Consider the following 13582-nt stretch of genomic DNA (forward strand, 5'->3'; position numbering starts at 1 on the left):
AAGAGAGGGAAGAATTTATGCCACAGGATGTAAACAGTAAGAGCTGTGATGATGATCAAGATCATCTGACTTAGAAATCATTAGAGACAGATGTAAAATTAGCATGAATCAAAGAAACAGCAGTCTTAATTAACATGGAGACACCCAACTATCCAATCCAATAGAAACTGAGCAACTATTGGAATAGTACAGGAAAAATGTAAGTCAGAAATCCAATCGAAATGTTCAGTGCATGCTTCCTGGAAACTGATGAAGCTGAGGAGCCAAATAAGAACCGTTTTGGGGATTTGAAATTTCTAATTATAGTGCCTTTGTCTTAGCGTATGCTGGACATTGGATTCCTTCCTACGTGTGCCTGTGAGCACTTCTGTGTGAGTACGGGAGCACATGTGTCAAGGCATACTACAGAAAGCCAGAGGACAGCCTCTGGTCGCGGCCCTTGCCTTCTACCTCATTTGTAGTAGAGTTCTTTGTTGTATGCTACAGGGCATACAGAACTTGCAGCGATGCCCCCACCTCCAGCCCCTATCTTGCCACAGGAGCACTGTATTACAAACACAGCTTCTGCACCTACCCTTAAAGGGGTCGTTGAAATTTGAGTACAGGTCCCCACACTTTCAGGAGAAGTATTTCCTTCCCTCAGGCATTCTCTAGTCCATTCCAGATATTTTCAAAGATTTATTCGGGGGTTGGAGAGAGAGCTTAGGGGTTAAGAATGTTTGTTGTGCCTGTAAAAGATACAAGCTTGGTTCTCAACACCCACACAAGGTGGCTCAGAACCTGCTCCGGCTCCAGAGACTGAATATTCTCTGATCCCTCAGGGTCCCTGTATTCATATGCTTGCACAGGCAACACTGAAGTATTTATTATTACAAAGATAAATTATGATGAAAAATTAGTCAGCCTCAATACAAACCAAAGTACCTGTAGATGGGCAGTATTAGCATAATGCAGTTGCAAATATATTAGTAATAATTAATAGTTTAAAGCCTACAATTATGAAAACATGATAAAGAATGTTAAATAATCTTCTAGTTGAAAAGAACAATTAAGTATTTATGAAACATAAAACTCAGTAACGAGTATTTAATAACAACTCTAAAGTTATACTTTGTCAGTAACATTAATGTGTGTTTAGTGAAATACCGACTTTTCAATCAATCAGTGAGTAACGAATTTTCAGAAGTGCGTGAGCTAAGCTCAGGGCAGCAGAGTTAGAAATGAGCTGCATAGTAACTCATTGAAAAAAGACAAGGTCCTGAGAATGATGTGAAAATAAGCCAATGAAACTTACAAACAAAATGCCTCAAAATGAATTATCCATAGTTTTTGCTTTTTATGATTCTAAAGCTTATGCTACTCATAAGATCCGGGAGAACACAGGAAAATGGCACAGGACTGGAAGGCCATTGAGTAGCACAGGCTAGTCTATGCTTAAACTAGTCAGTTAAACACTAGGGCAGGCAAAATTAGTGGTGGTTGAGAAAGGAGTTTGGCAAAACCCACTAACAAGAAAATAGCAATCTGAGCAATGTGATAAAAATTGCAATTATAATACCTTCAAAGTTTTCTCTTGCTAAATACCACATCACCAGCTGGCTTATGGAATGGGTCAAGGAATAATATTTTCTAGAAAACACAAGTGCAATCTTTTCTTATTTGAATAGGCCATTTGAGACAGGGTCTCACTCTACAGCCTGTGACTGGACTGGAACCTGCTATGTTGGAACTTCCCAAGCTGGCCTTCTGTGCTGTAGCCCACAAACCTTAGCCTCCCAAAGTGCTGGAATTAAGAGTCAGAGGCCCTGCACCTAGATTCTTATGCCACTTTTACAGCCATCCTCACAATCTTGAGCCCATAGCCAGAAAAGGAGAACATGGTTGAATAAATTTAGCTGACCAAATGGTGAGAAATTATACCAGTTAACCAGTTCCAGCATTGGTAAGAGTGGGCAGAGTATCGCTCCAGGACTTCATGAGATCTGTCATTAGGAAAATCTATTAATGTAAATCCACAGAAACAGATACACAAGAATAGTTGTGTGGCCCTCGGATAGCTTATCATGTTCTGCTCCTACTTACAGATGCTTAATGTAAAAATAACGCAAATACTACACACCAGGAACCTTCATCTAGAAATTTGTACAAAATATTATATTAATATTTGAACTTGTCATATTTTCATTAAAATAGCATAAGACAAGAATCCTCAGTATTATTGATAATATTTAATAACATTGCAACATTATGGCAGTAAAGGATTAAACTGGTTAGTAGCAAGCAAAGTAAGAGAACTACGGAGTTCTTTGGAGATAATATGATTACTTGTCTATACATGCCTAAAAAAATGCCAGCAGAATAAATAAAGTTTAGTGCTAATGAGATTTTAAAAGGTTGCCAGATACAATGCATCTGCATTTACTTGACCCTCTGCGCGACACAGATCCTCAATGTTCCAGTTAACCCTTAAACATGTACCCTTATTCTTCTCATATAACATGAAGAGACCTGGCCACAGAGAGCCACAGTGACCTGCTCAGTAGCAACCAACTGGCATATGCAAAAGCGGGACTTGAATGGACACTGCTCCCCTTTGCAACACTGTACCCTTAACTACCAACTCTGCTATTCCTAGAGTCACACCAGTCATCAGCTTTGCTCAGTATCAACACTGGAACACAAGACAGCACAATGTGTTGTCTTTCTTAACAGTAATGTAATCGAAAATTAACTGGCAGTTGACCTCAGCAAGCACATTCAAGTTCTCCACACAATAAGCATTTACACTTTAATGCAGGACAATGAAAACCAGTAAGCCATTCAAAACACTGTAAATGACTACTAAGAGAAGTAGTGTGTGCTTTTCAGTCAAGTGACACAACATTAGAAAAACACTTGTTAATCTTTTAAGGTCAGGCTTAAAATTGAAGAAATATTACATACAAACCTCTGTGTTGTAGAATTTGTCTTATCTCCATCTGGAATTTCTACTCTGCCTTTAATTTCCAGAGAAAAGAGACACACGCAGCCTTCATATTTACAATAAGCCTTAATCAGCACAAGAGCTGGGCAGATATCTATCCTCTATGTTATTATTTCTATTTCACAGCCAATAATCCCATTATATAATTTGCCCTGTTTTGTCTGGGCTGCTCGTAACTGCAAATAGCCAATCCACATGGCCATTATTTTATGACTCACCTAACCCATGGTGGCTTCCTCCTCTCTCCACCTTCCCCCCTCATGGTTTTCCTCTGGTCACAGCCAGGAACCATAAACCCTACCTATGTCTCCTCTGCCCAGCTATTGACTTCCAGCATCTTTATTTACTAATCAGAAATAACTTGGGGGAAAGGTCATGTGACATCACTTGGGTGTGAACTCTCTGGGGCAACCAGGTGTTGGGGTTCTGCACTTTGCATTACAGTACATAGTAACGGACCAAACCTCAACGGTTTTCCTGTTTAGTCCAATAAAAGCCTCCTTTTCTCTTGGATACAATTATAACAATTATGAAAAGTATAAGGTATACATTTATAATGTCCAACCCATTGTATTTGGAAATTTAGACAAATTATTTTATCATTTATCCTATTTTGGTGAGTTAAAATTTTGTATATAAATTACTTATTTTCTTAACCCGTATTAGCATTCTAAAAACATCTTTTTAGACATAGAACATCTTCTTAAATCCTAAACAACTCAAGTTAAATTGTGAGATTATAACTAACTCATCTTCAACCCCATCAGAAATTTGAGAAGGAATAAATATTGTTTGAGTATGTAGTTAGTATAGAGCACAGCTTCAAAAATTATAGAAATAACAGAGATAGCTTATCACCTGGACAATCCCCAGTATTGCTCATAATCTATCCGGCCCAGAACATCTCGCAGGATCTTGAGTGAAGCAGGAATTATGAAGGACTAACTTACCCTGCCTTATCAGAGCTTAGTGATCAATTATTGTGTCTGTTTGTCCTTTATAGACAGTATTCTGTAAGGAGATGAAATGCTTGCCCAGTGGCTAGCTTTCAACAATTATAGCAACTCCATATGGAGATTATAGATGCTCACTTTCTTCTTTAAAGTAGACTGGGGTGCTTCCAGTAGGAAATCTGTGTAATAGTCAAAAGATCCTTTAATAATGAAACAGTTTTAAGTGCCATAGTCTGTGGATCTCTGATGCTTTTGAAGACCATCTGTCTATATAGAGCATATCTAATAATTACACATTACTGATTTTTAGCTATTTACTATTTGAATAACTTTGAAAATATTTTACTGCAAATAACTAAATTAGTATCTAATATGACCATGAGTTTGACTATCTGACTATTAACTTGCATTACTTATTTATCCTAAAGAGTTTGTTAAAAGCACTGGGATTAAATTTTGTATTTTTTAATGTGTTTCATAGGGGCAATGCCTATCTAAGATTAACAAAATTAATTAAATTTTTTATGAATATACAAAGATTTATACCAATGAAAACCTTAAACCTGAATTAATGTAAAGAGTTCTGTATCAATGTAACAAAATATAACCAGTTCTGCATCAAAATATAAAGAGCTCTATCAATGTAAAATTATTACTACAAAATGCTTTTGTTTAAGAGTAGATTTAATAACCTATCCTTATTTGTCTAATGTTTTATAATATTACTTTATCTCCCCATTTTTCATTTTCAAACCCCTCCCCTTTGCCTAAGAAAGAAGGATAGAGAAGCAGAAAGAAAAGATAGAAACCCATGAGTCTAAGCTCCCTGTTTTGTTTCTTTCCTGTCCAAGACCATAATTATTTATAAATTATTCCTTAAAATTTCAACATATCCATAATTTATAAAATAACCAAAACTATACATTCCAATTTAAAAGATTAAAATGTTGGTTTGTTGTTTGTTTGTTTGTTTGTTTTTTAATAATTGCTTTCTGCTGAATTTGGGTAACGAATTCCTATTTGGAGGCCAAAAGGAAGTTGAAAAAAATACTTAAGTCAAAATAAAGCTAGCTGGCATTATTTTTCATCCAGCCTTTATGTGTTGAGAAGACCAGGGCTTACCTGAAGTCCTGACTGAAACAGTCTGAAAGACGGGATGATGGAAAGGCTGCATGAGGCAAGGTGATCAGGAATGAGCAGCCCTTTCTGAGGCTGTTCCTGAAGCAAGTCTCTGGAAACAGCATTAATTGAGACAGAATCATGCAGAGAGCTGGAACACCAGGTCGTTTCCGCATCCCCGAGGGTGAATCTTGTCAGAGCTGCCCTCTTGGTGTTTCATCCTGTAATACATAAACCTTAACACCAACATTCAGTTCTATAAAGATATTTGTATGGCGCGCAAGGTGAACAGATTAGTTAAGGATGGATGCGTGTTTCTTGTTTGAGCAGGTGAACTACAACTGTCTTTCTTTATGAGTTAGTGTGATCATGTACTCAGGCTGCAATGTACATTTGTACATGAATATGCTGTTTGAAATGATGCCATGATGAATTTTGAGGACTCTGTAGCCAACAAGATCCATTGATTATGTATAGCTTGGGCTAGAGACATTTTTATGGTCCAGACAGTTTCAGGGCTGTTCCCATGTAGAGGGATAAGCAAATCATGTTACCTGACTTGTTTGATCTTTTTTATTTCTTTTTCTGCTACAGCCAAGGTCTTTAGGAGCCTTCTTCTATCAAATTTGATCCTTTATTACTTTGCAAGGAGTACAAAGCCATTTTAAATTTCCTGTTAACACAAATACAGAGCCTCTCTCCCCAAATAGTATTTCCTTGCTCCAGCAACCCAAAGTCATCAAAAGTATAGATTGATTTGATTTAGCAGCCTCTTTTTTTTTATTATTAGGTTTGCTCTATTTTGTCCTCTCTCATAGAGGATTTAAAATTCCATTATAACCACTGAAGCCATGCCCATCTTCACATTGATAATTAAAACAATTTAAAATAATCATAGTTATTATTTATTGAGATAGGGTTTCTCTGTGTAGCCTGAACTGACCTGGATTAGTATATTAGGCAGGCCTCAGGCTCACAATAAACCTATCTGTCCCTGCCTTTGTGTCCTAAGCATTGAGATCAAAGGCCTGGATTTATCCATTTATCCATGTATCCTTAAAAACATTTATATCGATTTTTCATTTATTTCTCCCTTTGGAGATTAGTATTTCTGTGGATAAATATAGGTATATCCCCTTTATCTTTATATAAATTAATATTTTTTATATTTAACTTTATTTAAATTTCATTTTATTTACTGTATAATCCTATATCAAGCAATCATGTATGTGTCATGTGCTAGGCCAAGCAGTCCCAGTTTTCCCGTGGAGCCCATGTTGAAGGAAACCAGTTGCGTAAGGCAGCATTGACATCTTAATTTATTTAATGTTTTATAATTTTTTTGATTGCCAGAGGCATGCAGCCTTGCTTTTTGCTTTCTGAGCTTCAGGACTTTGCTTCATTGCATAGCAGGGGTTTTAGCATCTGCATGATAAAGCTGCATCTGCAAGGCAGCATAGAGCAACATTTGGGAAGCCCCCCCCCCAGTCTGACGTTCGAGCCTGCCGCTTGTTTGATTTGGGGGGCACATCTGTGCCTTCGCTTACCCTATAAACACCGGCATATGAGTGCTAAATTAGCACATATTTTAGACCTTGTCTGGAATCCCACATGGTTTGGGTGAAAACCACAAGGTTTGATGAAAAACTGACTTTACTAAGAAACCAATTTTAGAGGAATAGCTTGTGGGGTTTTTTGGGGGGGCGATCTAAAATTAATTTTTTAAAGTGAGTCTTTGCCCCATGTTGGACACTAATAAATTTTCATAAATTTTGTAAATTTTCTTAATCTCAATCTAGGATTTTTTTAACCCTGCTTTTAACCATTTAGTTTCCAGAGATAAGACATACAACCTTTATATTTACAGTGAGCCTTAATCAGAACAAGAGCTGGGCAAATATTGACCCTTTGTTGTTATTTCTATTTCACAGCCAATAATTTCATTATATAATTTGCCATGTTTTGTCTGGGCTGCTCTTAACTGCAATTAACCAACCCACGTGGCCATTATGTTATGACTCACCTAACCCATGGTGGCTTCCTCCTCTCTCCGCCTTCTGCCCTTGTGGTTCTCATCTGATCCCAAGCTGGGAAATGTAAGCCCCGCCTGTGTGTCTCTGCCCAGCTATTGGCTGCCAGCATCTTTATTTACTAATCAGAAATAACTCGGGGGCAAGGTAATAGAACATCACTTGGAAATAAGTTCGGACTCTCTCATCTCGGGACGACTAGGTCTTGGGCACCTGCACTTCATATTACAATGCATAACCACAGACCACGCCTCAACACTTCTCTCCCATCTGTCAAGTAACCTGCAATGAACTTTGAAATTCAGTGCAACCATAATCCAGATAAAAGCCCTCACCATTCCATGAAATTACTCTAAAATGTATAAGGGTGAATTATAATCTGAATAAGTCATTGTTAAAAAGGAAGAGCACAAAGAACTTCCCTTTTCAAATATAAGACATACCAAACCAGTGGTTCTCAACCTTTCTAATGCTATGACCCTTCATAGCATGTCCTCATGCTATGGTGTCCACAAACCATAGAATTATTTTTTGTTTCAATATCCTAACTATAATTTTGCTACTGCTATGAATCTTAATGTAAATATCTGATATTCAGGATATCAGGTATGGTTGACCCCTGTGCAAGAGAGTTATTCTACCCCTAAAAGGGGTCACTATCCACAGGTCGAGAGCCATTGTACTTAACAATCTCTTGTGATAATTGATATTGGTTAGTATGGAAGTAACTTGAGTAAAGTAAGAAAGTAAAGAAGTTTAAAAGTCCCACAATCTTTAAAAATTCAAACACACACAATTTCAGTCTCTTTAAAATACCTTTCTCTTTTAAAATTCAAAGTCTTTTAGAATCCATCTCTCAACTGTGGTCTGTAAGAACCAAGGCACAGTCACAATCAAATCCAAACAGAACCAAATTTAAATGAACTAACTTAATGGCCAATGTCTGGGCTCTTCCAAAGGGCTTGGGTCACTTCCCCGGCTTCATCTTCTGCAGCACAAACAGCTTGTCTCTAAGCTCAGGGAGGCTCCACTCCAATGCTCTTCTGCTCCCAATGTTCACTCTGTGGCATTGGCATCTCCAAAATGCTGGGCCACACTTAACGTAGCAGAACTACGGTTCTGCCACAGCCGGGCTATACTTTCACCAAGAGCTTCATTTAGCCTCTCTTCCTAGTGCCAAACCTCAACTTCTTTGCTGACCCCTTCCGTCCTAGACCTTAACCTGCCACTGAGGCTGCACCTTCACCAGTGACCTCTTCCGGCCTTTCCCTGTGCCAAACCTCAGCTGCTGTCCATGACCTCTTCCTGCCTTCAAAACCAGTATCACTTGGAAGACTCGACACATGTCGAGTCATTGTTCTAGCAAAGCAAAGGTTTCTTGAGTGTTTCTAGTCTTTTGTTAAGCATAGTTGATTCTCCAAAATCAAAAGTGAATTGGGAAGAAAAAGGTTTATTTGACTTACTCTTGTATATCACAGTTCATCATCAAAGGAAGTGAGGGCAGGAATTCAAACAGAGCTGGAGACTGGAGACAGGAGCTGATGCAGAAGCCGTGGAAGGATGCGGCTTATTGGCTTGCTCTCTCTGGCTTTCTCGATCTTTTTTATTGTAGAACCCAGGGATGGCCCCACCCACAATGAAATGGGCCCTCCTCCAACATCAACCTCTAAATAAGAAAATGCACTACGAGCTTGTCTGCACCCTGATTTTAAGAAGAAAATTTCTCATTCGAGGATCCCTCCTCTCAAATGACTCTAGCCTATGTCAAGTTGACATAAAACTAGCCAGCAAAAAAAGAAAGGCTAATTAAAAACAGAAGTGAAACTATTAGTGAAGGGAGAAAAGGTGACTAGTCTATCGGAAGCTAGAGAGCTTTCTAGGCCTTCACCACAGGTATTATGAAGAAAAGGTGGGTTTCAGGTATGCTGCTGGTTTAACTGGGAAAAACTGCACACTATAAGCTTGACCTAGTAAGTCTTTCGACGCATGTGCTGTATAGGCTCTGGTGGTTGTCCTGATTCACACCCTTTCCGTCACAGTGCTACAAGTACATCATACAGTGCTTGGTGTTGTTCAACAGCTGGCCTCTGAATGAAACTCAGCTGACATTTGTTCAAGCACTAAAAGACATGGAGAAAATTGACATCAAAGGTAAGTCACCTTAACTTCTCTTACAACGTTTATTCTATTTCACGTGTAGGAGTATTTTGCATACATGTATGTATGTACACCATGTGCATGTGTGGTGCCTGTGGAGGTCTTAAGGGGGCATTGGATCTCCTGGAACCGAGTTACAGTTGATTGTGAGTCTCCATGTGGGTCCTGGGAACAAAAGTCCACTCCTGTACAACAGCAGCAGTGTTCCTAATCCTGAGCCATCTCTCCAGCACACACCTCAAGTATTACTCACGCCACTTACAGTCCAAACACTGGAGAGTAAGGTGGCCACAAAATTCTAAAACGTCATCGCTCATAACCTGTAGTCTCTTATATTTTTGTCATATTATGTTTCAATATTTTACTTCATAATTTATGAAAAAATAAAAGTATTTCATCATTAAGGCCTTGCATAAACATGTTTCATGTATTTAGCAAAACTTATGCATGAATTATAGTTGTAACCTTTCAAGAAATACAGATGACTTATGATTGTATTTCTCATAGCCGTTAGGGAAGAATAACAATGAAGTTAGACCCTGAAAGCACACATATTTAACCCCAGTACTCAGGAGGTAGACAGGTGGATGTGAGTTCAAGGCCATTGTCGTCTCCAAAACTATAGTGATCCATGGTTACATAATGAGGCATTGTCTCAAAAATATCTCATGCTGGGACTGGAGAGAAGGCTCAGAACCTAAGAGCACTGACTACTCAACACAGACACGCTTACTTCAGCTTTTGAGTATGGAAATTAGAGAGCACTGTGGGAGTTCCTTCTCTCTTGGATAACTTTATGATTTGATATTTTTCAAACTTTACATCCTTATAGCCCAGAATTGAAACAAAAACAAAACAAATAAACAAACCAAGATTAAAAAAACAAACAACCCCAGATCTAATATATAGTAGATCCAGTGATATATCTGACCTAGGATCTTCCCTTCACTTCCCTCCTTCCTTCCTTTTCCTTAATTTATTTACTTATTTACTTTATATGTGGACTGCAGCCCCCTTCCCTCTTCTCCTTCCAGTCCCACCGTCATACCTCCCTCTCCCAGCTCCCTCTTCCCTTCTCTGAAAATGGAAGCTCCCTCCTCCCCATGGGTACCAACACACCCTAGCACACCAAGCAGCAGAACTAGGCTCATCCTCTCCTACTGAGGCACAGCTAGGGACAGGGGATCCAAAGGCAGGCAACAGAGTTAGTCAGCCCTTGCTCCACTTATTAGGGGACCCACATGAAGAACATACTAGCCATCTGCTACTTATGTGTAGGTGGCCTAGGTTTAGCCCACACATGCTCCTTCATTGTTAGTTCAGTCTCTGTGAGCCCCAATGGGACGAACCTAAGGTATTTTTGCTATTATTTATAGGAAACATGGCTTAATGCTATAGTAAGACAATACCGCCACCTTCTGTTCATTTCAGTACCCACAGTTCACTAAAACAGCTGTTGACTGAGTCGCTGAGGGAAATACGAGGCAGGAGGGTCTTAAGCTGTGAGTTCTCAGTGACTTGTGCCTTCAGATTGGCAATGTTGTCATTCTCAACTTCTTTTGTCAAAACGCTGCCTCCTTATGTTGATAATCAAGGCCTTTGAAGTCCCAATTTTTCTATTAAAACATATAATGTTTTATCAAAAGCGCTTGCTTTAGGGGCTCAGGTGGTAAAGTGCTTGTTGTTGGCCTTTTTTTTAGTAAGGAGAGAACTACACGATGAGTCATTGTGAATACAAGCCAAAAAGACTTTGACAAAACAAAATATTCCAGCCATTATCATTATTATTAATATACTATTTAATATAACTATATTTTGTAGTTATATAAAATAAGCATTTTAAGATACATTATAAAATACACATGTATGTGTGTGTATGGTTTTTTTTGTTTTGGTTTGGTTTTGGTTTTCGCTTAAAAGAAAGTCTCTTATCAAACATGTACTTTGTCCTAAACAAATTTAGAAATTACAAGAATGTTCAAATATCAACCAGATTTCAGTTTCTAGGGATACAGATCAAAGCACTGACTTAATCATAAAAAAGAACTTGCACTTCTATCTCTGTGGACGTTTCTTCATCTACTGAGGGTTCCCCTCTACTGTACACTGTGTGGAGTTAACATGCAAAGGGCCTCACAGAAAAGGCTTCTTCAACTCTTGTCTTCAGCAGGTACTCTCACCCAGCACTTCTTCCCCACAAAGGTGCAGGTTCCTTCCCCCAGAGCTTTCTAATTACACATGCATGTGCATGAATCACAACGTCCATAACTTTTGCATTAGTAAGATGTTTTCTATTCCACAGCTTTTTCTGATACCTGCTTACCAATGCATGCAGATTTCTTGCAAGCCTCGAACAGTAATGACTGTATCCTATGAATTAATCAATTAGGTTTAAGGCATGCAGTATGAATACAGACCAAGTTTACTTCTTATCAACACCAAGAGAAAGGAACTACACAAGAGAAAAGGTCTTTGTATAGTAATGACGTTAAGTTGATATTGATACAAACTTGTCATAAAGCACCATTTTAATTATAGCCTTATTCAGAAATACCAAGAAGAAAATGAAAATGTGCAGAAAACCAAAAACCTGAGGGAGTTAAAATGCTGCAGTAGTGAGTATGGTTTTGAAGCAAGAGAAGGTAGTAACAAGATTAGAGGAACAAAAAAGATATGAAATATATAGTAAGATAAGTATTAAAATACCTGACATGAATCCTTCGTTTTGGATTAATGATTAATGTAACTTAAATGTGCATTACAACAAAACATGACATAACTGTATATGTTCATAAGAGGTACATTAATATCAGATATAAAGAGTTTTATGACAAAAGAAAAGAACACAGATGACAAATAGTAACTGAGATAGGTCATACTCTGTATGTTCTGTAACATGGAATGGTCATACTCTTGTGAAAAAATAGATTTTAAAAACCAAAACAGGTATATTTGTTATATTGTAACGCTGAAGAGATCACATGTCCATAGAACAAAACCATTATAAACACCTGAGTCCAACAGCTAGTTTAAAATGCATGACGCGAATGCTAGTGTTGAAAAAAGAAATGGTTGATTCTACAGCCAGCTGGAAATTTCACTACTACACTTTAGGTAGTGCAAGGGAATTTAAACAATTTGTGATTATAAAAATGCTTGAATAACATGGCAAACAGCCTACCCTAAGAAAAGAATTCTCTATTCCTGACTTCTGAACACGCACTCTTTACACAGCCTCGGCATCAGGAAGACGGCAGCTGATGAAGCAGCACCTGGAGTCCAAACGACTGGGCAGGGAACAAACGGGGGATAAACGACTGGGCAGGGAACGGGGAAGCTTTGTTTTCTGATCGCAATGCAAGAAAACTAAAAGGCAGTAAGAAGTTAATGTGGGGAGTTCATAGATGTGTCAAAAGCAACCTGGTCGTAACATAATTTCCTACATTTTTTTAAAAAAAAAACCTGAAAAACAAAGTCTAGAGAGATGGGTTCAGTGGTTAAAGAGCATTTACCTGCCCCTGCGGAGAGCAAGGGCTCAGTTCCCAGCCCTGCCGTGGTGGACCATTATTCCAGCATGGTGGACCGCTATTCCACCATCACCTGCTTTTTCCTTTTAAAGCAAACTAGAGAAAGAGAAGAAAATCAATCCCAAATGAAAAAGAAGGAAATGGTAAAGGTTAGAGCAGAGATGAATGAATTGTGTAGCATAGGTAACAATCAGGTAAAGTGTGCTGTGAAGGCGATAAAAGGCACCCACCAGGCAAACACTGTGGCCAGAGAGCCGATGTCTACACAGCCTGAGTATTCTAAAGCCCACTGCTTTATATACACAAATAGAGTTTATACCATATTAACTATTCCTCAATTTTATGTAAAAATTTTGACCATCTCATGAAATATTTGTTTACAAGGAAAGGAATCTAACCTCTTTAGATGAAGCATCTTTCTAGGGTGCTTGCCTCGTCCCTACAGGAAAAGGTCTTGTTATCATGTAAGGTCTCACTGGTCTCCATTTTTGTGTCTCTTTAGCTCATGTAGAGAAACATGAAGAACCAGCTCCCATGGGAAGCCCAGATTCCCATGCTGTCAGTGAAGGGCAGAAATCTGTAGGAATGCCCAAAACAACACGGAAAGGCAAGGAGAGGTCTGCCGAGAAAGAAAAGTCGGCCAGGGAAAAACAAACTCCTCGGTTTGAACCTCAGGTGGGCACACATGTGACACTCTCCTTACTGAGCAGAGCCAGGTGGCACTTGCCAAATGGACTGTGGGGGAAGAGTTAGCAACGAGGACTCCAGAAGTGAATGAGAAGTCATGTCCACTTGTGTTTAAAGATCTCTTGT

At 38.6% G+C, this 13582-nt stretch overlaps 1 protein-coding gene across 1 annotated transcript in view; it reads left to right on the forward strand.

Moving 5' to 3' along the window:
- Adgb (androglobin) overlaps window positions 1-13582 on the forward strand; it is a 124088-nt gene that overhangs the window by 92831 nt on the left and 17675 nt on the right. The window contains exons 29-30 of the mRNA XM_032894985.1: window positions 9125-9236; window positions 13272-13444. Of these exons, the coding sequence (XP_032750876.1) occupies window positions 9125-9236; window positions 13272-13444 (285 nt within the window). The remainder of the gene's footprint in view (window positions 1-9124; window positions 9237-13271; window positions 13445-13582) is intronic.

Source organism: Rattus rattus, chromosome 2 (genome assembly GCF_011064425.1).
Source record: "Rattus rattus isolate New Zealand chromosome 2, Rrattus_CSIRO_v1, whole genome shotgun sequence".
In the NCBI taxonomy this organism is placed as follows: Eukaryota; Metazoa; Chordata; class Mammalia; order Rodentia; family Muridae; genus Rattus; species Rattus rattus.